Source organism: Acanthopagrus latus, chromosome 7 (genome assembly GCF_904848185.1).
Source record: "Acanthopagrus latus isolate v.2019 chromosome 7, fAcaLat1.1, whole genome shotgun sequence".
Classification (NCBI taxonomy): Eukaryota; Metazoa; Chordata; class Actinopteri; order Spariformes; family Sparidae; genus Acanthopagrus; species Acanthopagrus latus.
Genome location: NC_051045.1, coordinates 20,309,934 through 20,334,730, shown reverse-complemented (window position 1 = coordinate 20,334,730; position 24,797 = coordinate 20,309,934). Strand labels below are relative to the sequence as shown.

Below are 24,797 nucleotides of genomic sequence, written 5' to 3'. Positions count from 1 at the left end.
TTATAACTATGAGTATGCGTGTCCCATGTGTGCTTATTAGTGTGTTTGCTCGTGACTGTACGAGCGTGTGTCCAGTTTTGCGCTGATGAATGAAAAACACTTTCTTTCGGAGTTCATAGGTTAAATTCTTTCGCTGGAAACATTTAGACACTCTTCGATCAGGCACACCTGGGACCCCCCCCTCCCTGCGACACATACACACACACACACACACACACACACTCACACACACACACACACATAAGGGGAAAAAGTAAAGCAGAACAGCCATCTTGCACACCCACATGAGTAAAACCAGATCAGTTTGTCCATTAAGATGTTTGTCCGCCCCTCACGTGGTGGGACTAAAGTTTTCGATGATCCACTAATCGCTGTGAAGTTGTCTAGAATATCTGTCAGGAGACACAGGCTGAATCTTAAAGGTAGGTAGATTTTAAAAAAGTATGAGGTTCTGGTAAATCAGGGCAGCAGGTGTCACATTAGACACAATGAATTATTCAATTGTTTGTTTGCTGGTCTTATATTTCAGTAGGAAGCTCAAAAAGATCACATATTCGTTTTTATTCTTCTCAGTTCTGAGTCTTGGCCTGATCCTGATACTTTTTCCAAAAATTATTTCACACACTTTATTCTCAGGGGAATATAGTGTGTGTGTCAGTAATTCAACAGTGAAAGCAAAAATTTACGCACGATGCCAACAGAATGACTTGTATTATCCTCGGCATATGACGAATCCTTGGATTCAAAAGTTTAGTTTGGCCAAAACTGCATCTGCAATATTTCTTCTTCCTATTTTTTTTTTTTTTTTTTTTTTACAGTAGAAAACTTTTCTCCTCCTGAGCCTCCAACTTTGTGGATGGCAGGGTCAGTGGTACATGTTACCTCTTTAAGTGCCAAAATACAGCAAGAGCTCATTTATTGTTTTTCCTTCTTCTCTTTCTCTCTCTTTCTCTCCCTCTCCAGGTGGTCTGAGGGGTCGGGATCCTTCATGGTGTACAGTAACAAGTCAGTGAGAGATTAACAGAGGCCCAAGACCATTTAGCGCTTCATCCCAAGAACACCAAAGGTTGTGTTTGTTTCCAGGTCAAGACCAACTAAACGCAAATGTCTCCTCTGACAACACGCGACAGGTGAGGAGTGAAGCGTCACTTCTACACTGAACACAACACAACAATCTGAATGGCGCAAAACCAGATGGTGGAAAACTTTGAAGTGACGTGTGAGTAAAGGGATGCTCTTATTCACATTATTGGGAAATATACAGAACAATCCTCCAAGTCAAACGTGACACTTTAAATACTCACCTCATCATCCTCGATTTCAAATCACATGTTCATTTTCAGCAGATGTCATGTCATGTCATTATCCGTAACCGCTTATCCCTTTCCATGGGGTCACGGGGTGTTGCTGCTGGAGCCAATCCCAGCCTTGTCTCAGGGCGAGGGCAGGGTACTCCCTGGATAAGTCGCCAGCTCATCGCAGGGCTCTCACTAGTGAGTAATGTGGGGTTCAGTATCTCGCTCAAGGACACTTCGACATGCAGCTCAGCCTTGCCCAGAGCTGGGATTTGAACCAGCAACCTTCCGATCACTAGTCGACCTGCTCTACCCGCTGAGCTACAGCAGATGATTTACAGTTTCCCAGTCAATCAGGATGCACGCCTTTTGGTAGCCTGGGTATTAAAAAGCTACAAGGTGGAGTTTCTTTTAGCTGACATTTGACACACAGCTGAACCCCAGCAGCGCTCACACAGGTCAGACTGATGCTACCACAAAGTCTATGAGTCTGTGTGGAATGTCAGACCGATGCCCCATCTGATTCCTTAATCCCACAGTGAAGGCCGTCTTTGTTCCCTGAATATTCATATCATCTCCATCAGTCTGCCAACACACACACACACACACACACACACACACACACACACACACACACACACACACACATCACAGTAGTCACCTCAGAGATGATAGCAATGGGCCAATCACTCTGATGGCTGCCAGGTCATCAGACACTGCTTGAAAGGTGGGGTGGGTGGGGGGGGACTGTTTGCTAACTGGTGATGAAAGAGAGACAAGAGAGGGATTATTAAGACATATGAGGAGGAAAAACAAAAAGAGAAAAAGAGAGACTGAGAAACTGAGCGAGGGAGTGATGTTAGCAGAGATATCATGTAATTACACTTCTGGGGAAAAATAAACATATCTTGTCAGTCTGACTGGCCTGTTCACTCTCTATACCTCTAGACTGTCACTGAAATGTGTGTTTATAAATCCTTTTCATATGATTTATATTTTTTTTTGTTTTTGTTTTCAACTCCCAGTTACTCAAAGGGGAAAGAAAATGATGAACACACAGAAATGAATTAAAATGGTGTGTAATTTCCTGTATGATTTCTGTAAACCAGTAGAAATCTGCACGTCACTGAGGAAATTCAGTCAGACCTCTCTTCCCCTCTGGTGAGCATGAGCTGCACCTCAGGTTGATCAGTCTGGACTGAACAGTTCAAACACGCAAGAAGTAAGTCAGTCTGAAGTTGAATCTTAAATCCCTGGTCATTCATCACTCTTAATCCCTTCAAATCCTCGCTCACCTCAGAGTCGAGACATGACCAGTATCACACGTCACCGTATTTCACAGCACTGCATGGCTCCGCCTCAAGCTTAGTGCTGTCAGCGTCTTGGCTGTGAAGCTGTCCAGTTAGTTTTTCCTGCAGACGGTTTAAAACAATATCTTAACGGGGCACCGCATAGCTCAGTCGGTAGCGCGCGCGACCCATGTGCCGAGGCTCTGCAGCGGACCCGGGTTCGACTCCCGGCCCGGGTCCCTTTGCTGCGTGTCACCCCCCGTCTCTTACCCTGTTTCCTGTCTATCTCTTCAGCTGCACTATCAAATAAAGCCAGAAAGGCCAAAAAAATATCTTCAAAAAAAAACAATATCTTAACAAGTGAACTTAAACAGTAGGAAACTAATTATGATTTTCTATCTCACCGATATTAAATGGCCTACAGTAACGAGGAACCATCACTCTGTGAGTTTACTCAGAGCATTTGCAAATTTGCTTGAGCATACAGAAATCATTGTTGTCCACAGGGAGGAGCAACAAGCTGCTCTGCCTCTGTTCTTTATTCAGCAAGTGAGCTAGTAGGGACTACACTACTGTCACAAACAGCAAGACAGAGTTTCCTGTAAGAGTCGGCAACCTGCAGCTGCATCGTCCTAACCACAACTTACTGTTACCAGTTTCAGCTTGACCTAATAATTGGAGCTAAAAGTCAGTTCACCCCAGCCTCTGCTGCTCCGATTATGATCACTGTTATTTAATTTGTCTCTCATGAGTCAAGTTTATGGAAGTCACTGTTTTATGGGTGGTAGGCAGCGGTTTGAACGAATGAATGAATCCGTTTTAGGGCAGTATGCAGACATAAAGAGACGAGGAGAGAGAGGGATGGGTGGGAAGGATTGAGTCAGGGTGGAAGGGTGATGAAGGTTCAGTGAGCTGCATGGGTAATAAAAAGACATGGAGTGTAGCAGCGAACAGGTGTTGACCATGTGTACACAGTGTGAAGGCTGTGAAATCACACATACTGAATCTCTGCCACTCTCACACACACACTGCTGGACAAAACACAGCACAGGTCTGCCGGGTCATGTGTGTGTCTGTCATTTTGTGTGTGTGTGTGTGTGTGTGTCCTTCATGAGTGGTAATGCATGACGAAGTGAGATTGAGGAGGTTGAAAATTTCCGCATTTCTATGAGGAGTCTCAGTTGTTTACCTTCCTTGCCCCCATGCTTTTACTCTGAGACACATACAGACAGACTCTGGCTGAGACAGGCATCACACAGAGACACACACACCACTTGTGTGTGTGTGTGTGCGCGTCTCAAATTGATGGCTCTCCTTGTTGGGGTCAGTGAGGATGAATCCCACCTTTAAAGCGAGGACACCAGGATTCATCCCTAAAACTTCACTGAGAGCAGCGAGAGCAAGGGGGCAGACAGTCTGTGTTTTTTAGGAGCGGCTATTTTTTGTTGTTGGAAAATTCAAAAAATGTAGCTTTCTCTTGCTGGTTTTGGAAACCTTACCCATGCCAAATTTAATTAATCTTGTCTTAGATTTCGTACTTGAGTTAAAATGTAATTGCTGCCTCATATCCAACACTTCATCCTCTAACACAGTCCAATTAACAACCCCAAACCCGACTTAAGGAAGAGCAGTGAATTTGAATATGATTTATGACAAGATTAACACATTTTCCCTATTATATGTTGCTTTGATCACTTTCTATGTAATTTTTAAAATAAATATAACACTTGTCAAAGCGAGTAACGTATGGGTACTTTGTGTGTTTGTTGTTTTTCACCAAATATTGTGCTAACTTAACATGTGTGCTGTAATTAGATGTAAAAGGTACAGAACAGTAATACAACAAAATGAATTCAATATTCCGTTCATTTCCGATCACAAAATAACTATTAATGCGTAGTTGTTGTCACCAAAGCTGCAGCCCAGGTCAGAAGTACAGACATATGAATCTATTCACAATTTGTTTCAATGTGACCATTCATGTTTTCATTGTAGAGATCATGGCTGCATGCTGCAACAGCTTTCTGACACACTGCGGATCACTATCTTCAAATGTATTTCATCTTTGGAGCTCAGCATCCCTGGGCATCCACTGGGCACAGTCACTGCCAATCATGTTTGAGGATCAGGGATTGGCTCAGCTACATGGGTCACCTCCCAGAAACGCAGCTTGTGATTGGTCAAAGACCTTTTTAAAAATTGCGGTTAAAAAGTACCACACAGGCTGTAACTGACGACAAGAACATGAGGAGAAGGACAATAATGAAATAAGCACAAATTACATACGCACTTCTACAGAACCTGTGTATCTCATAGGTATTAACGATTTATTTCCTTAAATAATCAGTGGATGATGTTCGGTAGCTCTCAGAGGGGAGGGGGTTGCAGCTGAGTGAAAGTGAAAGTGAAAGTGTAGCTGTCAGCTCTGCAGGAAGGAAGGACACCGCAGGCAGAATAAAACATCTGCGTCTGAGAGAAGAACTGTGTGAATAACAAATGATGGAAGGATTTTAACGTCATCTGTACAGGTAAGATTGACAAGAAAATATGATGACTGGTACTTAATCACGTATTTTAATTGGTTTCTGATATAATAACTTGCCATCATGTTGGCCCGTTATTAACCACGCGCCTCATACATTTGTCGTATAGCATAATTTTGATACAAGCCTTTGGGCTAATGGCTCTCAGGTATTTATTTCTGATCACACCATATCAAGCTCACATCAAGGTCAAGGTCCACATGTTACAGTTATACTGACGTTAATCATTTACCACTAACTTACAATGACTTTGAAATAACATGTGAGATATCACTCCCAGACTGTGATAAGATTTGCTGATAGGCCGATCTGTAAGTAGGAGGAACTGAATGCATTATTTTACTATGGTTGGTGACATGACGGCTGGATTTGAAGGCCCAAAGTCATTACTGTCGAGAAAAAAATGTAAAGAATATCTGTGTTAAGGTATTTGTCCGGTAATTAGTCGATCTGGGGACCGAGAAGATGCTGACATGAGTCAGTGTGGAGCGGGACTGCCTTACTACTCACTGGAAATGAGAAAACAGGTCAATCTATTGTAGAATCGACACGCCTGAGGAGCACGCTGAAGCCTCTTCAACACTGAAGTAAGTAAGTAGGAGCAAGGGCGTAAAATTGGTTTGAAAAGTGGGGGGACACAAAAAAGTGAATATCATTTTATACATTTCTACATGCTTTTAATCACATTCCCAGCTACCTAAAAACAACACATCATGATGAACATGGCTATCATGCTTAGTTTTAAATTCTGTCCGTAAATATACACGAGAAAAAATTGTCTTCCTCTGTGCAAATTTAACCTACAAACCTACTGAACATCACGTGCTGTGGGATAAAAGCTATAGGACTGATAGATCTATAGCACATTATTTATGGAACTATCAAAAGATGATGTTCCATTTGTAACTTCAATCACAACATATGAAATATTTATCAGAATATGACATATACATTTTATATTAACTATTAATTATACTGATAATATAATTATATATACTGTGTCTGCCTGCACCTCTCTGCCTGTGCCTGCTCCCTCAGGTCTCTCCTCAGCTTGCATCTTATATGAAAACAGAGGGTAGCTTTGGTCAATGTTACTGATTAGAAAACATTTATTTTTCATTTTTCACCTTGAAAATGATGAATAATTCAATTAATATACAATACAGTATGTGACAGTTAAGAATGAGTTTTGGATCAAACTGTGTTCACTTCTTATCATGTTAACTTCTTAACCTCATTACTGATAAACATGATTCACCTAATCCTTGATACAGAGCCTTTAACCCACCTGCAGCCCAGTGCTCCTCCCTGCCTCATCCTCACTGTCTTTCCCAGGCACCTCATCTGGATCTGATATGAAAGCAGCAACATGAAACTTTAATTGATCAATGCTGATATGAGAATAGGGTGGGAAATGAACGTTTTGAACCACTGGCCACAGTGGTAGGCAGATTCCCAAATTCTACCAATTTCAATCACATCATCGGCCCGACCGATAATCGGTCGATCCCTACTACATAATATGCTTATTCATTTTACTCGAATATTTCCATTTTATACTATTTTAAGCTTCTCCTCAGTTCCATCTCAGAGGCAAATATTTGACTGTGTACTCCCCTACATTAGTCTGAGAGCTCTTAGCGTTACTAGTTAGTTTTCAGAATTGATATAATATTTTTTTTTCCTCTCCTCCCTGTCCAGTGAAAGCCATGAATTTCTAGATGAGTTTCTTTTGAACGATAAACTGAGGGATGTGTGTTCATTCATGTTTTGAGAAAATTCTCCCCTTCTTTAGCTAAAAACCTTCTTATATCAGCATCGTCACAAGGCTGAAAACAGGCTGTTCTTCAGACACACAGTTCTCACAGGACAGCCACACTACAAACACACGGATTACTGTGGGTGAAACTAGCCAACAGTGTATACATTACTTAAAATGAGCTGAACCTTAAACATCTACAGCAACAAAAGGACTTGAGTGCACATGCATACAGCGGTAATACTAAATCTAAAAACATGAGATATAATAGATCTAACATCAGTCCAACTGAACAGTATTTTATATACATTGATTTGCTCCTGAGTTGTGGTAACGATGACACATCATCTTTATAGCGTCCATGTTGTTTCCACAAAAAGAGTTATTGAAGCTAATTAAATCAACAGAGTCAGAAGAAAGTAGGGATGTAACGGTTAATAGGTCACCAAGTTAATAGTGACCAATATTATCATGGTTATCGGTATACCGTGGTATTTTTAAAATGTCTTCAAAATGTTGAAAAAACACTGATAAACTGATAAATTGAAATAATTTCACCAAGATTTATATTCAAATAGATTTATTATGTATTGAAATAGCCCAGATCCAAAACCTTAACAAAACACTGCTAAATCATTAAACAAGTATAAAATAATGTATCAAAACGGTGCAAAATGAGTACATGAGTACTGGCAGTAGCACTCGATTGGCCACCAGAGCCTCTCTATGAAAAAAATTGATTGAAAATTATTTAAGAAAATTATTACTGTCATTGTTACTTAATACTAAGGGTGCAACCAACAGATAAAAAAACTCACAATTTAGATCATATCACTTTTGTTAGAAACAGGTAGGATCATCATTCAGATTAAAACAAAAAGCATTATTGTTAAATTAATTATGAATACTCTATTTTAGCTCTTATCTCTATCTTAACACTTGTTATATTCACCATTTTATGTTATTCTTTATAGTCTATTCTACATTAATCCACAAGTATTTCTGATAATACTTATATATATATTGGCTGTCTGCCTGCTCGTCTGTTGTCAGGGGACTCGGTCAGTCTGATTGGTCAGATGGCTGCTGAGTCACAAGTAGATGCTGCTCAGGTGAACGAAGCTGAGATGAAAGTCAGTCATCTCAGTCAGTTTGTATTCACTAACTCAGTCCACCCAGTACGTGTTTGTCTCAAATCCTCCTCACTGCAGCTCTGCATCAGTATTTGGGGAATTATTCGGTCGACTTTAAAAAGTGAAATCTAAAATTAATAAGCCGTTCAGATAACTTGCCAAATCACGGATCAACTTCGTTCAGTTATACCACTTATTTGTCAGTTTACATTAGTGACAACAGCAAATTAGACAGAGACAACTCAACTTAACAGTTGAGGGTGATGGTCACGTAAATTGGATGTGTTGCCACTCCTTGCAACAACTTTCTTTTCTCAGCTCCTGCAGACAGGGCTGCCATCCTCGTCCAGCTGTCCCTGAGCATTCATATACCGGTAATAACCAAAATAAGCCCAGACTGCAGATTTGGTTTCTGAAGGCGGAAAAATGCCTTGAGGGCCGCTACTATCATGTCCTCCCTCCACCATGTCTTCCTCACTACATAATAAGCACACACTGCACACTTCACCTGCGTAGGGAGACTTAGGAAGCATCTCACGAGTTTTCCACACCGTGGTTATTGACCACAGCGGTTACCATGGTAATTAAAACTTAAACGGTAACCTTCACTGTCGGGAATTTCACTGTGGTTTACCGTGACACCGGTAACCATTACATCCCTAGAAGAAAGAGTTTCCAGCTAGAGAAAATGGAACTGTAAGACCTAATTATCTCCATTTTTGTGGTTCAAGGATGGCGACACCTATAAGGACCAGCAGCCCCGGGGTTCAAGGTGATCCAGGGTAAGATATTTTAGTTATGTTGGTGCTTTGATACAGAGAGGTTCACAGTGAAGGAGAACTTAAACTGTAGTTACTATCTTGAAGTTCAAAATGAACATTAAAGATGTTAAAAGTGTTATGGTTTGTCAATTTTAAAACATAATAAATCTGTCTTACGGTCCGATTGGGTAATACAGTTTTAGTGACAGAAATACCAGAAACTCCACCTCAAAAACAATAATAAAGATGTAAACAATGTTTAAAAATGTATCATATTAATCTGTGTTCAAGGCCGTTTGAGGGAGAGAGACCAGTCTCTCCTGTAGACAGCAATGTTTCCATGAGAAGTGACAGGTCCAAGGATGAACCTCTCCACTTCAGGAAGGGAGAACCAAGGTAAGATATTATAGTTATGTTGGGTGTTTGATCCAGAATGACTAAATGGATGAGAGTGTAATGAAATAATGACAGGAATACAGGAAACTCCACTTCAAAAACAAACAAAAAAAAAAGATGTAAACAATGTTCAAAAATGTATCATATTAATCTGTGTTCAAGGCCGTTTGAAGAAGACAGACCAGTCTCTCCTGTAGACAGCCTTGTTTCCATGAGAAGTGACAGGTCCAAGGATGAACCTCTCCACTTCAGGAAGGGAGAACCGAGGTGAGATATTATAGTTAAGTTCGATGTTTGATCCAGACTAACTAAATGGATGAGGGTGTAATGAAATAGTGACAGGAATACAGGAAACTCCACTTCAAAAACAAACAAAAAAAAAAGATGTAAACAGTGTTCAAAAATGTATCATATTAATCTGTGTTCAAGGCCGTTTGAAGAAGACAGACCAGTCTCTCCTGTAGACAGCCTTGTTTCCATGAGAAGTGACAGGTCCAAGGATGAACCTCTCCACTTCAGGAAGGGAGAACCAAGGTAAGATATTATAGTTATGTTGGGTGTTTGATCCAGAATGACTAAATGGATGAGAGTGTAATGAAATAATGACAGGAATACAGGAAACTCCACTTCAAAAACAAACAAAAAAAAAAGATGTAAACAATGTTCAAAAATGTATCATATTAATCTGTGTTCAAGGCCGTTTGAAGAAGACAGACCAGTCTCTCCTGTAGACAGCCTTGTTTCCATGAGAAGTGACAGGTCCAAGGATGAACCTCTCCACTTCAGGAAGGGAGAACCGAGGTGAGATATTATAGTTAAGTTCGATGTTTGATCCAGACTAACTAAATGGATGAGGGTGTAATGAAATAGTGACAGGAATACAGGAAACTCCACCTCAGAAACAATAAAAAAAAAGATGTAAACTGTGTTCAAAAATGTATCATATTAATCTGTGTTCAAGGCCGTTTGAGGGAGAGAGACCAGTCTCTCCTGTAGACAGCAATGTTTCCATGAGAAGTGACAGGTCCAAGGATGAACCTCTCCACTTCAGGAAGGGAGAACCAAGGTAAGATATTATAGTTATGTTGGGTGTTTGATCCAGACTAACTAAATGGATGAGAGTGTAATGAAATAGTGACAGGAATACTGGAAGTTCGACCTCAACAATAAAGATGTTCAAAGTGTTAAAACATTGGTTATTATAATCTGTTTTACAGGCCGTTTGAAGAAGACAGACCAGTCTCTCCTGTTGACAGCAATGTTTCCATGAGAAGTGACAGGTCCAAGGATGAACCTCTCCACTTCAGGAAGGGAGAACTGAGGTAAGATATTTAAATTATGTTGGATGTTTGATCCAGACTGACTAAATGGATGAGAGTGTGATGAAATAATGACAGGAATACAGGAAACTCCACCTCAAAAACAATAATAAAGATGATGAAATTGTAAAAAAGTTTTTAATTCTAATCTGTCTTACAGTCCCTTTGAAGAAGACAGATCAGTCTCTCCTTTACTCAGCAGTGTTTCCATGAAAAGTGACAGGTCCAAAGGTGAACCTGTTCATTTCAATAAAGACAAACCCAGTTAAGATGTTTTGGTCTTTGTGACAAAAAATGAAAGAATGACTTATCGGAGTAGTCAGTCATTACTGCAGTTTCCACATTGAAGCTAAAAAGTTTCCCAGACGTTGAAGGATGTTTTTGCAAAATCTATCAAATATTTTCTTTTAAAGCCATGATGAGCCTAGAAGACCTCCCAACGCTCCCAAGGATGATCCTCTCGACTTCACATCGGAGCTAAGGTAGGACAAACACCTTACACTTTGATACTATTGTTTCTATTAGAGATCGTAGAAGATGAAGTAACAATATGAGGAAGAAATGAGAGAGCAGAGCAGTGGAGACAAACTGTTGAACGAACAAACAAACTCCCAACCAATGTCAGGACAGCCAAATCACTTGCCATTTTCCCCGAAAGACTCAAGAGTCATTTGTTCAGACTTCACCTTGACCCCTCATGGCCTGACTCACTCCCACTCCCGCACCCCTTTGGACAAAAGCGTCAGCTAAATGCCCCAAATGTAAATATAAGACTGGGAGTTGCATTTTCCATCGAACATGAATTATGTTAATCTTTGTAGAGTAAATGTGTCTAATGTATTTAAGTGTTTTGTGTTTGTGTTGAAGCACACCCGATCTGAATCCAGACACCACTCCGCACAGCAGTGTGGACACCTCCAGCAAAGGTAAGAATGAACAACACAGAAACTTTTATCAGCTTAGAGCTGCTGTAAATGTTTTCATGGTCATGTCTGTTTTGCAGTTAGCATCCCCGCTCTCCTCTTTATGTCGCCACATGCATGTAGAGTGCTAATCAACAAACAGAGTGTGAAACAGGAGGATCCTGCTCTCTGTGTGTTCACAAGCAGACAGGACTGGATAAAGTGAGCAGGGATACCAGAAAATTATTGCAAGAGGAGGAGAGACATGGTTACTGACCAAACACTATAACAGTGGTTACTGCTGGAATAGAGGGAGATTTAACACTTTAACACTAAACTCACAGAGATATTTCTTTATCCTCATACATTTTGAATCCCTCAGCTTTGATTTCAGGTATAATGCGAAACATCATGTGACAATACTTTTTTATGTCTGCCATTTAAATGTTTAGGAATGTGACATTTATTGCAATTTCTGCATTCTGCTCTGCTTGTATTGTCTTTATTGTTTCTTTAGGCAAAGATGTCAAACACAAACTGACAGCAGACCTGAAGAAAACAATACGCCGTCAGCATGAAGAGGAACTGAGAAAACTTGAACCTGACACAGAACTCTACGAGATAGGAGAGGAACACAAAGCACAAACCTATAATGATTTATTTAAAGATAAGAAAGTGCGAACAGTGCTAATGAAAGGAGTTCCTCATGTTGGTAAAACAATCCAAACCAGGAGGTTCATGGTAGACTGGGCAGAAGGAAAGTCCAACAAGAACATAGACTTGATAGTGTCATTGAAGTTCAGTAAGCTGAATTCAGAAAGAAAAAAAGTTCAAAGCATGAAACAGCTGCTTCGTGATTCCCTCAATGATGATAAACTCCCAGAAAATTTGAAGTTTGACAAGTGTAAGATAGCTTTTGTCCTTGATGGTTTGGAAGAATGTGAACTTCCTCTAGACTTTGAAAACAACCAGGACCTGACTGATATGGACACGCCAGCCTCGATGGATGTGCTGCTAACAAACCTCATCAAGGGGAAGTTGCTTCCCTCCGCTCGTCTCTGGATCGTCTCTCAACCTTCAGGAGTTGATAAGATTCCCTCTGAATATATTCAGAAACAGACAGAATGTCGAGGTATGAAACAATAACAATAATTTATTTTCATATCTCTGTGTCACTCTTTCTGTTAGATTTGAAAGTCATGTCTAGGAAATAGCACAAGGTGCAACCATGACATATGACAATGTTATTACAGATTTTATAACCATTACTGAACTGAATTTAATTGGATATCAATGTGTTTCAACAACAGTGAGATAATTATTAACACTGGTAAATTTAAACTCTTGTTGTGGTGTAAGTTGTTCACTGTGTTGTATCATAAATTACTTTAGCTGACTTAAAGGTAATTACATCTACTCCTCATCATCAGTAATGGGCTGAAATTTGTTCTGTTTATCCAGAGACATTGAAGCGACGGCAGCAGCTGGTATCAGCCCTGAGAAGAAGATTTTGTCCTAAGAACACTGAATTTGAAAACAAAGATCATCCAAACCAACAAAACACAGAACACATCATCAGAGAGGAGAAAAGTAATGAGGTTGATAATGGAGAGAAAAATCAACATCCTGTGGCAAAATCTGTGACACGAGTGAACGCAACATCTGACATCTTCAGAGATACAAACAAAAAAACAATCAGAACTGTGCTGACTATCGGAGAAGCTGGAATTGGAAAATCCTTCCATGCACAGAAATTCAAAACAGAGTGGGCTAAAAATGACAAAGGATCATTTTTAACTTGGGTTTTCAGTTCACTAACATCCCTTTGGAGCAAAGCTGATGAAGAAGTGCTATTTCCACTGAACTTCTCTGAGCTCAGTAAGATAAAAGAGGAAACAGTCAGTTTGGTGGGACTTCTTGAGCATTACTTCAAGGAAACAAAGGAGTGTGTGATTTCTAACTATGAGCAGTTCAAAGTTGTATTTGTCTTGGATGGACTGGATGATTATCACCATCCTCTCGACTTTGACAACAGTAACATCTTGACTGACCCCAGACAGCCAGCTTCAGTAAATGTGCTACTGACAAACCTCATCAGAGGGAAGCTGTTTCCTTCTGCCCGACTCTGGATAACCTCCCAACCTTCAGCTGCCAAACAGCTGCCTGATGCATGTGTCGACAGGACGACAGAAATAAGATGTAAGTTTATGGTGTGGATTGAGATAATCATAAATAAGGGTGAAATCATATCCAAGGGTCTTTAAATGCTCTAAACTGCTGTGAAATGATAACAGAACCGTTAAAAATTGGGGAGTGTCTAACATAGACAGTATGTCAGAAAGGTGTTTAATTTAACCAAGTGTCTGCTGTTAGTTGGAGGTTGTGCAGCACTGGAATGCTATAAAGGCCTTTTATAATGTTGGTGTTCAGTTGGTGTTCACAGCAGCCATGTTTCTTAATCTTTTTTTGTTTTTTTTTTTTGTTTTTTTTTAGAATCGGCTAGAGCACAAACTGCTGAGGAATGGCAAAAGGTCCATGGCAAAGTGCTTTAAGTGTTAATCTGTGCTCCAGATTTCCCAGATCCCACTCCAATCACCCATCTATCGGAACCAGTCCGATCCATTGAGGCTCCACAGTGGATTGGACTTGACCCATTGACACATGGTGTCTGGCACCAGTGCATTGGCAGCAGATCCTTCTAGTGGGTTGTGAGGTGGGACCTCCGTGGATCAGACCTCTTTGAGCATCTTCCACAAATGCTTGATCATGTTGAGATCCTGGACATGTGGAATCCAGGTTGATGCCTTGAGCTCTTCATCATGTTCACAAGGCCATTCCTCACCATTTTTTGCAATGTGGCAGAGTAAATTGTACTCCTAGGGAGTTCCCCACTATCCAGGAATGTTGTTTCCATGAGGAGGTGTACTTGGTCTGCAATAGTGTGTGGGTGCTGCATGTCAAGTTGCATCCACATGAATGTCAGGACCCGAGGTTTCACAGCAGATTATTACATTGTAAGGAGATAATCTATGTTTTTCACATTATTTGTTAGTCCTTTTAATGTTCTAGTTGATCAGTGTTGCCAAAAAATGGTCTATGGAAGGACAGCAACAACGAAGCAAGGATAAATTACACTGTCATGATGCATATATTCTGCCTTTTTTTGTGCTGATTTTTTAAAATGTTGCTCGACTTTTAGTTGGATTAGCTAAAACGGTAGTAGCTAAACAAACCATTTACAAAAAAAAACATCAACTTAGTCCTTGGTGCTACAGTTTAGATTTACTTAATTGCTTGACTGCATCCAAAGCATTAAATTGACACTATGTTTTAATAACGTTGAATATTGTTTACCCACAGGTAAGCCTGACATTGCAAGTCAACAGAAACTCAGAACTCAGCTGAAGGAGCAGTTCACCCATGTGTCTGAGGGGATCGATAAGCAGAAAACCTCTGCCCTTCTGAATGAGATCTACACAGATCTCTACATCATAGAGGGTGAGAGGGGAGAGGTCAATGAACAACATGAGACCAGACAAGTTCAAGATGCAAAGTTCAAACCAGAGACACAAGAAACATTGATTAAATATCAGGACATCTTCAAACCAGCATCTGGAGATAAAAGACCCATCAGAACTGTGCTAACAATCGGAGTGGCCGGCATTGGAAAGTCCTTTGCTACAATGAAGTACATGCTGGACTGGGCTGAGGGTTCGGGCAATGAGGACATATTTTATATGTTTCCTCTTTCATTCCGGGAGCTGAATTTGAAAAAAGAGGAAAATCTCAGCTTGGAGGAACTTATAGGCATCTTTTTTCCAGGCATGAAGACATCAGAAATAACAGATTATGACAAGTACAGAATCCTGATTGTCCTGGATGGTTTTGATGAATGTCGACTTGATCTTGACTTCAGTGCAAGTACCTCTCACACAGATGTTGGAGAGGCAGCCTCAGTGAATGTTCTGTTGACAAACCTCATCCAAGGAAATCTATTTTCTAAGGCTCAAATCTGGATCACCTCGCGACCTGCAGCATCCAACCGTATCCCTGCTAGTACAGTTGACCGGGTTACAGAGGTGCGAGGATTCAGTGATGATCAGAAGGAAGAGTACTTCAGGAAGAGATTCACTGACAAGGAGCTGGCTGAGGAAGTGTTGTCACATGTGAAACAGTCAAGAAGTATTTATATCATGTGTCACATCCCTGTCTTCTGTTGGATCACGTCAAAAGTCCTGGAGGACTTTGTGAACAGAGAACAAAAAGGAATGATGCCCAAGTCTCTGACTGACATGTACATATACTTCCTTTTGCTACAATGCAGACAGGCAAATGTGAAGTATGGTGGAGATGACACAGGTGAGAGGGCTGAGACAGATTCATGCTGGAATCAAAAGAACCAAGAAACAATAATTTCTCTTGGGAAACTGGCTTTCGAGAGCCTCAAGGGAGGAAACCTTCTCTTCACTGAAGAAGACTTGACAGCGTGCGGTCTTGACATCACTGAGGCTGCAGTTTTCTCTGGATTATTCACGCAGATCAAACGTGAAGGCTGCGGAGTGAGCGAACAGAAACTCTTCTGCTTCGTCCATCTGAGCATTCAAGAGTTCCTAGCAGCTTTTTATGTCTCTCACACATTCAATAACAAAGATGAAAATCTGCTTACCGAACCCCCTTCAAAAGTTGGAGACTTAGACTTCTACAAGACGGCAGTTGACAAGGCTTTGGCGAGCAAACATGGAGACTGGGATCTGTTTCTCCGCTTCCTGCTAGGCCTCTCCCTGGAGACTAACCAGAAACTACTGCAAGAGCTGCTGAAAGAGAAAGAAAATAACAAAGAGATCAACAAGGAAACTATTGAGTACATCAAAGGAAAGATTAAGGAAGAGAACAGTGACGCTGATAAAAAGTTCAATCTCTTCCACTGTCTGAATGAGCTGAATGATCAGTCTCTGGTGGAAGAAGTCAAAGAGTACCTGCGCTCTGAAACAGTCGGATTTGAAACTTTCTCCACCACCGAGTGGTCGGCTCTGACTTTTGTGCTGCTGACATCAGATGAGGAGCTTGATGTGTTTGATCTGAAAAAATACCTGAAATCAGAGAAAGTTCTTCTAGGAATGTTGCCAGTGGTCAAAGTCTCCAACACTGCTTTGTAAGTACTTTCAAAAGTGGTGCTCTCTAAAAAATGACAGAACATAGATCTCTTCTCGTTGTTAGTGGGGACCAGAGTAGTTTCAATGATGCTGAACATGAGCAGAGACATCAAGCAAACAGACTGGATCAAAATAGAGCTGCAAACATACAAAACAACAAACATGTCAGTTAAAACAGTTAAAGGCCAATGCTGAAGAGTAATTTAGTAAAGACCCAAAGCATCCAAGTGACACCAGAGAAGTCAGTTTAAAGTCACGTTGCAATAGAATCAAAGAGACTGCAGCACTTACACTAAAAGCAGTCTTTCTCCTGTATTTATAAGGTTACAGCACTTCAATTGCAGTACCATTAAACCCATGGATGGTAAAGAGATTCAAACTTAAAAATAAAACATATTTTTTGTAATCAACATTCATTACACGTTTGAGATAATGCAGATATGTCTGCAGAACTTGTAGGGCAGATTGTAATCTTAACATGTATTGAAGAGTAGTCAAAAGAATACAAGTCATCCGCATAAAAAGGGGGATTGCATGGGCCCTGTTTAAATGGTCTATGGAGTTTAGTCTAAAGCTCATGGTGCAAGTGTGTTCTGTTAAATGGCAGGGTATGGGCACAAGGTCTGAAGCAGAGTGTAAAGCATATTTAGACTCTTCATTAGTCATGGGTGCGTTTTGGGTGTAACATAAATTAAACCATTCAGGGTGTTATCTAGCATTCCCTTTTAAGAGCCTTAAAGTATTTATGCACCAATACATTGAGCAAACTGGAGCTAATAAACAGGGTCACTTGTATTTACTGTGGGGCCTGGAACCTGTGCTTCACTTAGAAAGATGGAGAAATTTAATTCAGAAGATTATTTGTTACAATGACATTACTGCACACATAGAAATGTTTCAAACGACTGAAAGCAGCATCTCTAATTGTAAAATAGAGTGTAAGTTCTTGTGAGGCTGCCAGTGTAGGCACACTTTACTTATCTGAATAATGTGTCTAGGAAAATGACTGCGTATTTGACTGCAGACCAGTTTTCTGTTGGCCAATGGTGCTGTAAAGTTTTTCTTCCCCATGATAGAGATCTGCCATCAGTGCACCTGACCACACCTCATTTTAAGACCAGCACACCCAGGGGCGCAGAGGTGGACGAATGTACATTTAATATTTACACAACTTGGGTGCTAGGCAGGAAAACTGTTTAGGTCTGAAACTAACAATGACACTTGCACTTGCAAGTGTAAGATAGAGCCGGATGTCTGTGTTGGAATAATACTATCGAATAATATATGTGTAAATAGTAGGAGTGTCACAATGCTCCAAATCATGACACAATTTTACTGTCACTTTTTTTTCTTTCTTTTTTTTTGGCCTTTTCTGGCTTTATTAATAGTACAGCTTGAAGAGTGTGACAGGAAACAGGGTAAGAGAGGGGGAGTGACACGCAGCAAAGGGACCCGGGCCGGGAGTCAAACCCCGGTCCGCTGCAGAGCCTCGGCACATGGGTCGCACGCTACCAACCAAGCTAAGCGGCGCCCTTACTTTAACTTTTAAGGTCACAATTCAATTTGATTAACGATTTTAAAAAACTGTAGACTTAGATTTTTATACCCTGAAACTGTCATTTACATTTTTAAAATTCTTTTTTCAGTAGATTGGTTTATTTAACAAGCTGTTGTTAAATATAGCAGTTTAGTTTTATCCTTATGCTACTTGCAGGTTAGGCTTAGACAAATTTAAAAAATATTCAACACAAAGTGTCAAAGACTAAGAATACCAATTAGTTACAAAGTTTGGTGTCTCAAACGTGTCCAGAGCAACTAGATTTGTTGATACTGCATTTGAATGCGATAGTCAAAACTGAACACTCATTTCAATCAGTTTTTTCAATTTTTAGAAACGAAATCATGACATCCATGATTAATAGTAAACAACCCAGCACAGAGCCACGTGGCACTCCCTTATTTATCCTAACAGAGGTTCTTTTGACACTATCAGTGCTGTGTACTGTACTCTCTGCGTTCTGTCAGACAAATATACAGAATGTGAACCAGTTCTGAGCAAAAACTTCTGAATCCAGACAGATTGGTGTGTTTAGATTTTTCAGATTTTATGTTACAAATATTTCCACAGGCTGAGCTGGTGTGAGCTCTCTGAAGAATCCTGCAGAGGTCTGACGTCCTCCGTCCTCAGCTCAGCATCCTCTAATCTCACGGTGCTGGACCTGAGTCATAACGATCTGCTGGATTCAGGTGTGGAGAAACTTGCTGATGGCCTGAAGAGTCTACACTGCAAACTGGAGGTTCTCAAGTAAGTGTGCATTACATTTACTGTATATATGTATTCATGATATGTACATAAGAGAGTTAAGCAGAGCAGCAAACGTTTTGTGAAAGTAAATTTGCGTCTTCAGAACAGAATAAAAAACTCCAAATAACGCAAGTGAGAAGTCGTCCTTGTGTCTATGTAGTTAACTTGCTAAGGTTCAGGAGATTTACCTCTGGAACAGGACCTGGGATCAGGTTTCACTTTGGCTCCTTATAAAAGAGTATCCTCATCCCTGCCCCCACCATAGCCAGGATAAGGCTAACACCCACAATATTTGAGATTGTTAATGAGCCTGTAATGACAACAACTATTTTTCACATAAAAAACAATCTTTTGTACCGAGTAAGATAAAGGCAGTCACCAGAAAGTATAATATAATTTACATTCATGAAGTGACCATAGTAAATGTATTTGTGTGGTCTGCAGGTTGTCTGGTTGTCAGGTGTCAGAGAACGGCTGCTCATTCCTGGCTGAAGCTCTTGAGTCCAAAGCGACCTGCTCCCTGAAACAGCTGGATCTGAGCTACAATCACCCAGGAGTCAATGGGGTGACGACACTCTCTGCTACAGCTCCTTATCGAAATATGAGCCTGCAAATCTGGTATGTTAATATGTCAGTGTGTTTATATGAATTTGTTTGCTGGTTTTCATAATGACAGTACATCTACACTAAGGTAAAATCTAAACTCAATGTTTTATCTTATTAGCTAGCAGGCTAGTTACCAAAACTCACAGATCACCTTGATGTTGATAAGAGAAACTGTGCAAAACCAGGGGCCTCAATGGAAACTGATTTATCTGGATAAAGAAAAATGCATGTCAATGCACAATATAAATGTGCACTGAACACACTAATGCAATCTTTACAGTGTGGCCACATTCTTAAGAAAGAAATCTATCCAACAAGCTGACAGTCAACCAACTCCCACCTCTCATATCAAGTACAAGCAAGGAAAAAGCTAGTAGCTAGCAGGTTGTCCCATGCAAAAAGTCATTCAACAGTGAGTTATGCCCATCAATAGCATTGCTGTCCTTGTGTGTGTGGAGTTATTTGGTGTAGGCTAATACTCTCTTGCAATTTAACACAAATTAGTTTCCACATCTTAACATGATATCTAATCATACCGACATCAGGCTACAACCTCCACAAATACCATTCTTTCTAACTAGCGATGGTAGGCTACGTTAAATGAGCTAACATCAATGTTTCCGTTACCTTGTGCAGGCTTAAATTTCCCACTGCCAGGCTAAGCATTGTTTATTTATTTAAATAACGACATCTTATGGTCAACACAAGAACACATGGCGGGTCTGAGGTCAGGTGTCTTTTCATCACCTAACGCCCCACAAACCACTGCTGCTGTCACTACATGCTAACTAGGCTACTTGTGATTGAACATAACAGGATGTCACAAAGAAAAAGGCAACAATCTTCCAAAGTTGGACGAACAAAGGCAGAGACATTGAACCCGCTGGTTCACCTGTTGACCAGGTGTGCAGCAGCGCGATGTTGGCTGAGCCACGAGTCAATGAGGCAGCTAGCGTGGATGTAGCATGGATGTTAGCTTGTCGTCTGCTGCAGTGGCAGAGCAGCCTTCTTCGTGCCGAGATGGGAAACGAAATCAGTGGATTTAATTATAATTAGTTTGTACAGTGGGTGACTGTACCTGACCAGTTATGGTAAGTTTTATGTTGTTTGCTTTGCAATACATGAAAATATTAACAATAGTAAGTGGTTTAGTGGTTCTTCTTCTTCTTTGGGGTTTTACGGCAGTTGGCTTTCAAAAGTTGCTGCCATCTGTGGGACTAGAACTGTAGTGCACTATATCCTGCTACATAGACCAGTGTCTTTTAAGAATTTGAAAAAAACAGCGTTTTCCCCTCCTACTCGACCGTACTTCTAAAATACTTTTCAGAGATACTTCTGAACTTCCAAGCCAATTTCTTACAGTTCTCTGAGTAGATCTTGTCTTTGGTGGTCATACTTTCTACAAGAAATCAAAGCATGTTGCGCTGTCTCAGGTTCCTGATATCAACACAAGCCACAACGTTTTTGTTGAAGCCCTACTTTGCACTACTTAAAGGCAAGATGTACTAAACGCTCATGTTGGGTCTCTCCACCATCCAACAGCATCTATATGGCCACAAGCATTTCAAATGTTTCAAATGTAAATATGTCACTGGTTATAATGAAATATCTATTATAGAATATCCAATAGTTAGTTTGCACTGTTATGATGTAGGCTTGTAGCATTCCAGTCAGTGATTAATAGGGAGCATGAAGCCATAGCTGGTGGTTTTAAATGCGTTTACTGGCTCCTAAAGCACATAATTGCTCCCCAATTAACTTTTAACTCTCATTTAATGCAAGGCAGTATGGAGCCACTCCAAAATCTTCTACATCATGAATCTGTTGCCGATAGGGCACTGCCATCTGTCAGCTGCTGGTCTGTGTCAGGCCCCTGTCACAAAGAAAAACATGTTTCACTGCCGTTGGGCTGCCCTTCCAACTTATCACCGGGCATTGCAAGTTTTCTGGGGGAAACCCTGCTTGTGTCGGCGACGCTTGCTGAGCTGGTGTTAACAGCTGGATTCTTCAAGTTCAGATGTTGAATTCATTGTTGACGTGCTGTTGTGGTGCGCCAGTTCTGATTTGCAGTAGACACACTGCATCCCAAAGTTTAGATATTCTCTGTCTTTTTCCAGACAGTTTCTTGGCTCTCCACCACCGCGCCAACTCACTTCTGAACGTAGTGGTGTGTGTGTGTCCGCAATAACAGTCTGTGTGGAAAAATTATCCCTGAGCTAAGCAGGCCACATAACACGGGTGATTGGAATTAAACAAAGCCTCAAGGCAGAGATTTTGCTTCTACCATTTTTTGTAATCGAATTATTCAAGTTACTCGAGTAATCGTTACATCTCTTGCCAGTTTCTGAACTCTGTAGTCCTCCTGGGAAACAATCTCATGATCTGACATCGAGCTCCTCAGGATCTTTTACAAATGGTGATGCAATTTCCAAGGGGTTGGCCATGATTAGCCGTGTTTCGAAACGTATTGATGTTAACTCCAACATAATCTACTCCTGAGCAAATAAGATGTGCTGCACAAGTTATGATGGTGATGCACTCTAGTAAGAGGTGAACCACTGTTGTAACCCTGAAACTAGAGGGTTAACCCCTAAATTACCCCGCTGACCCCAAATCCTGCTTCATGGTTCATGTACCTGTTACATGACATGTTTGTTGACATGAACACCAGCCCCACTCAGTTAATCCTGTCACAGTGCAGGCAGAATCGAGATAACAACATTCAGTAATAGCAGGTATAAATGGGACTCATGTGACAGGCCTAATGTTCTGCTGTATGAACTCTGTCCTTATCAAATGCACTTACTTCTTGTCTTGTCTTCTTGTCACATTGAAGCTGACGGTTTACATGTGTTTGTGACAATACTTTTATTCATCTTGTACAGCTTCGACCACAGTGGAGAGCATCGGTTAAAGCCAGGCCTGAGGAAGTGTGAGTCTATTTTTTTTTATTTCCAACATCAAGCCTTAGATATGAAGCTGTTGCCTGATTAATTTAAAAATTAATGCATCCATTCCCAAACTCCTCTGGTAGCCCAGGTTATCATGTATGTACTTTTTTACCTTTAGATATTTGTTACAGTACATGCTCATTATATTTGTAAGATAATGAAAAGTTTCAAATCTAATTCAAAATTACAAACAATTCAACAATTTTACTTTTTTCGAGATTTAATCTTGAATCGATTTTGTTTTGATTTCATTTAAAAAACGTTTTTATTACTTTGATTGTCTTTGAATTGCATATAAAACAGTAAACACATACATTTACACAATAGAATATGTGTTATTTGTTTTGTTTTGTTTCTCTATCAGATGGTGCAGATCTGAAGTTTGATGAAAACACAGCAAGCAAGAGACTTGTCCTGTCTGAAGGAAACAGGACAGTGAAAACCATAAAGAAGGTGAAGGAGAAGGTGGCGCGACCTGAAAATGAAGACAGGTTTAAGAGGAGTCAGGTGTTTTGTGAGGAGGGCCTGAAAGGCCTCTGCTACTGGGAGGTGGAGTGGAAAGGAGAGGTTGGCATCGCAGTGGCGTATAGAGGAGTGAGTCGAAAATGGGACAGTAGTGGTGGACTAGGATGCAATGACAAGTCCTGGAGTCTGCTCTGCCTTAAGAAAGGATGGCTTCCTTTGCATGGGAAGCAAAAAGGTAAACCAAAATATATAGAAGTGCCCCAATGCAAAAAGATAGCATTGCTTCTGGATTGGGAAGGTGGTACTCTGAAATATTACAGTGTCACATCAGGAGAGCTGAGCCTCATACACACTTTCAAGGCTAAATTCACAGAGCCACTCTTCACAGGCTTCTGGTTTAAGAATGGCTCTGTGACTTTGTGTGAGATTGACTGAACCCCTTTGCTTCAAGGAAAAGTGTAATGTAGTGATCACTGGACGCACCGACTGATATTTTTTAAAGCGAGCACAAGCTTACCTGCATCATTTCAACGCCACAATGTTAAACATATTGAAAAGATGCTGTTGTTAGCTGTAAGTCAGTATGTTAACACAGTGAAGGAAGAAATGGAGGGAAAGCAAAATCTCGTCATTAAGTTACAAATGTGCTGAAGAAAATGATTACACATCTTTGTAAAAATGTTAGATACAAACTTGACCTGTTTTTGATTTAGTTAACTATCCTGACTTAATAATACGTTTTTATTATTTTACTTGTATGTCCTGTACTGCAGAGAACACCTACCTCCACAGATAGTCCTCCTTGGCAAGATGTTTTTTGTGAGCTTTAAGATTCTGAATACGCTTTATGTTTATTACTCTATGAATTTGTTGACTGAATTGATGAAAGTAAAGTTCCTTAAAAGTGTCGGAGCTGTAGGGACAAACATGCTGCAGAGCTATGAGCACACGTTGACAGGCAGGAGCTAACAAAGGTTGTATTTTATGTTAAAACACATTAAAGTTGGTTTTAATTGAAAATGTCACAGAATATACATCTGTATGCTAACCCACAGTCTGTTAGCAGGGAACCACTGTACTCCTGCCATAATGTGATCAGAGTCACCTGCTGGTCTACTTTAACACGTCTTTTTATATTGAAGAGACTTAAGATTGCAATATGTCAACTAATGTACTCCTGATGCAGAGATATTGAAAAGTTGCAGTTTACTGTCATTCGTGTTGCTGTGAACAGATAACATAAATAAAGCTTATTTTTTAATTTAACTGAATGTGTATCTGTGTACTGTATATATATATATATGTGTGTGTGTGTGTGTTATATATTATATATTTTTATATTTTTTGTTTTCTTTTGTTTATACATTTAAAAAATGAAATCTATCTATAAGACTAAAACGGAACCATTAGAAATACATCTGTCTTAAAACATTAGTCACATGCCCATATGTGCAATCTTTGTTTGCTGTTATCATTCCTTGTGCTCACACTGAACATTTAATATGCTTCCCATGTTAGTGAAGAAAAAGAGTTCTCATGAAGAACAAAATATTTCACTTACTTACTGTATTGAACAAAGTGGGTTTTTCCACATGTCTTGTCTTTTTATAACAGAATTTCCTGTTTTCATGGTGGACAGTGTTTTTATGCTGAATTTCCAATATTATTAATAAAAATTGGAATTTTGTAACTGATACTTACTTCTGAATATCTACTTTAATTGTCCATCTCTGGTGTTAAGACTGCACCTGCTCAAAAGTCGGCTGTGAAAGATGCCAATCATTCTGTTAATAAAAATCCTGATGATTGCTGGGCACTCTCTAGACCAGGGGTACTCAAATACACATCTTAACGGGCCACAAAAATTGTTTTCAATGACTCAAATGTCCATGTATTGAGGTCGGTCAGGTGACATGCAAT

The 24,797-nt window shown here is 40.2% G+C and overlaps 1 protein-coding gene across 13 annotated transcripts; it reads left to right on the top strand.

The window, feature by feature from the left end:
- Positions 1 to 4,891: 4,891 nt before the first annotated feature.
- On the top strand, positions 4,892 to 24,143 carry LOC119022447. 13 transcript variants are annotated; one of them, XM_037103350.1, is made up of 18 exons: positions 4,893 to 5,112; positions 5,554 to 5,714; positions 8,751 to 8,801; positions 9,072 to 9,176; positions 9,339 to 9,443; positions 9,606 to 9,710; positions 9,873 to 9,977; positions 10,138 to 10,242; positions 10,394 to 10,498; positions 10,909 to 10,977; positions 11,363 to 11,421; positions 11,915 to 12,529; positions 12,859 to 13,596; positions 14,758 to 16,549; positions 18,679 to 18,855; positions 19,300 to 19,473; positions 22,347 to 22,393; positions 22,777 to 24,143. In XM_037103350.1, exons 3-18 carry the CDS (start codon positions 8,752 to 8,754, stop codon positions 23,310 to 23,312), a joined length of 4,887 nt encoding a protein of 1,628 aa, XP_036959245.1. In that variant the 5' UTR covers positions 4,893 to 5,112; positions 5,554 to 5,714; position 8,751; the 3' UTR covers positions 23,313 to 24,143. The 13 variants fall into 13 exon arrangements, with proteins under 13 accessions (XP_036959247.1, XP_036959245.1, XP_036959244.1 ...); XM_037103352.1 differs by lacking the exon at positions 5,554 to 5,714 and having other exon boundaries at positions 4,892 to 5,112; XM_037103349.1 differs by lacking the exon at positions 4,893 to 5,112 and having other exon boundaries at positions 5,140 to 5,714.
- The last annotated feature ends 654 nt before the right edge of the window (positions 24,144 to 24,797 follow it).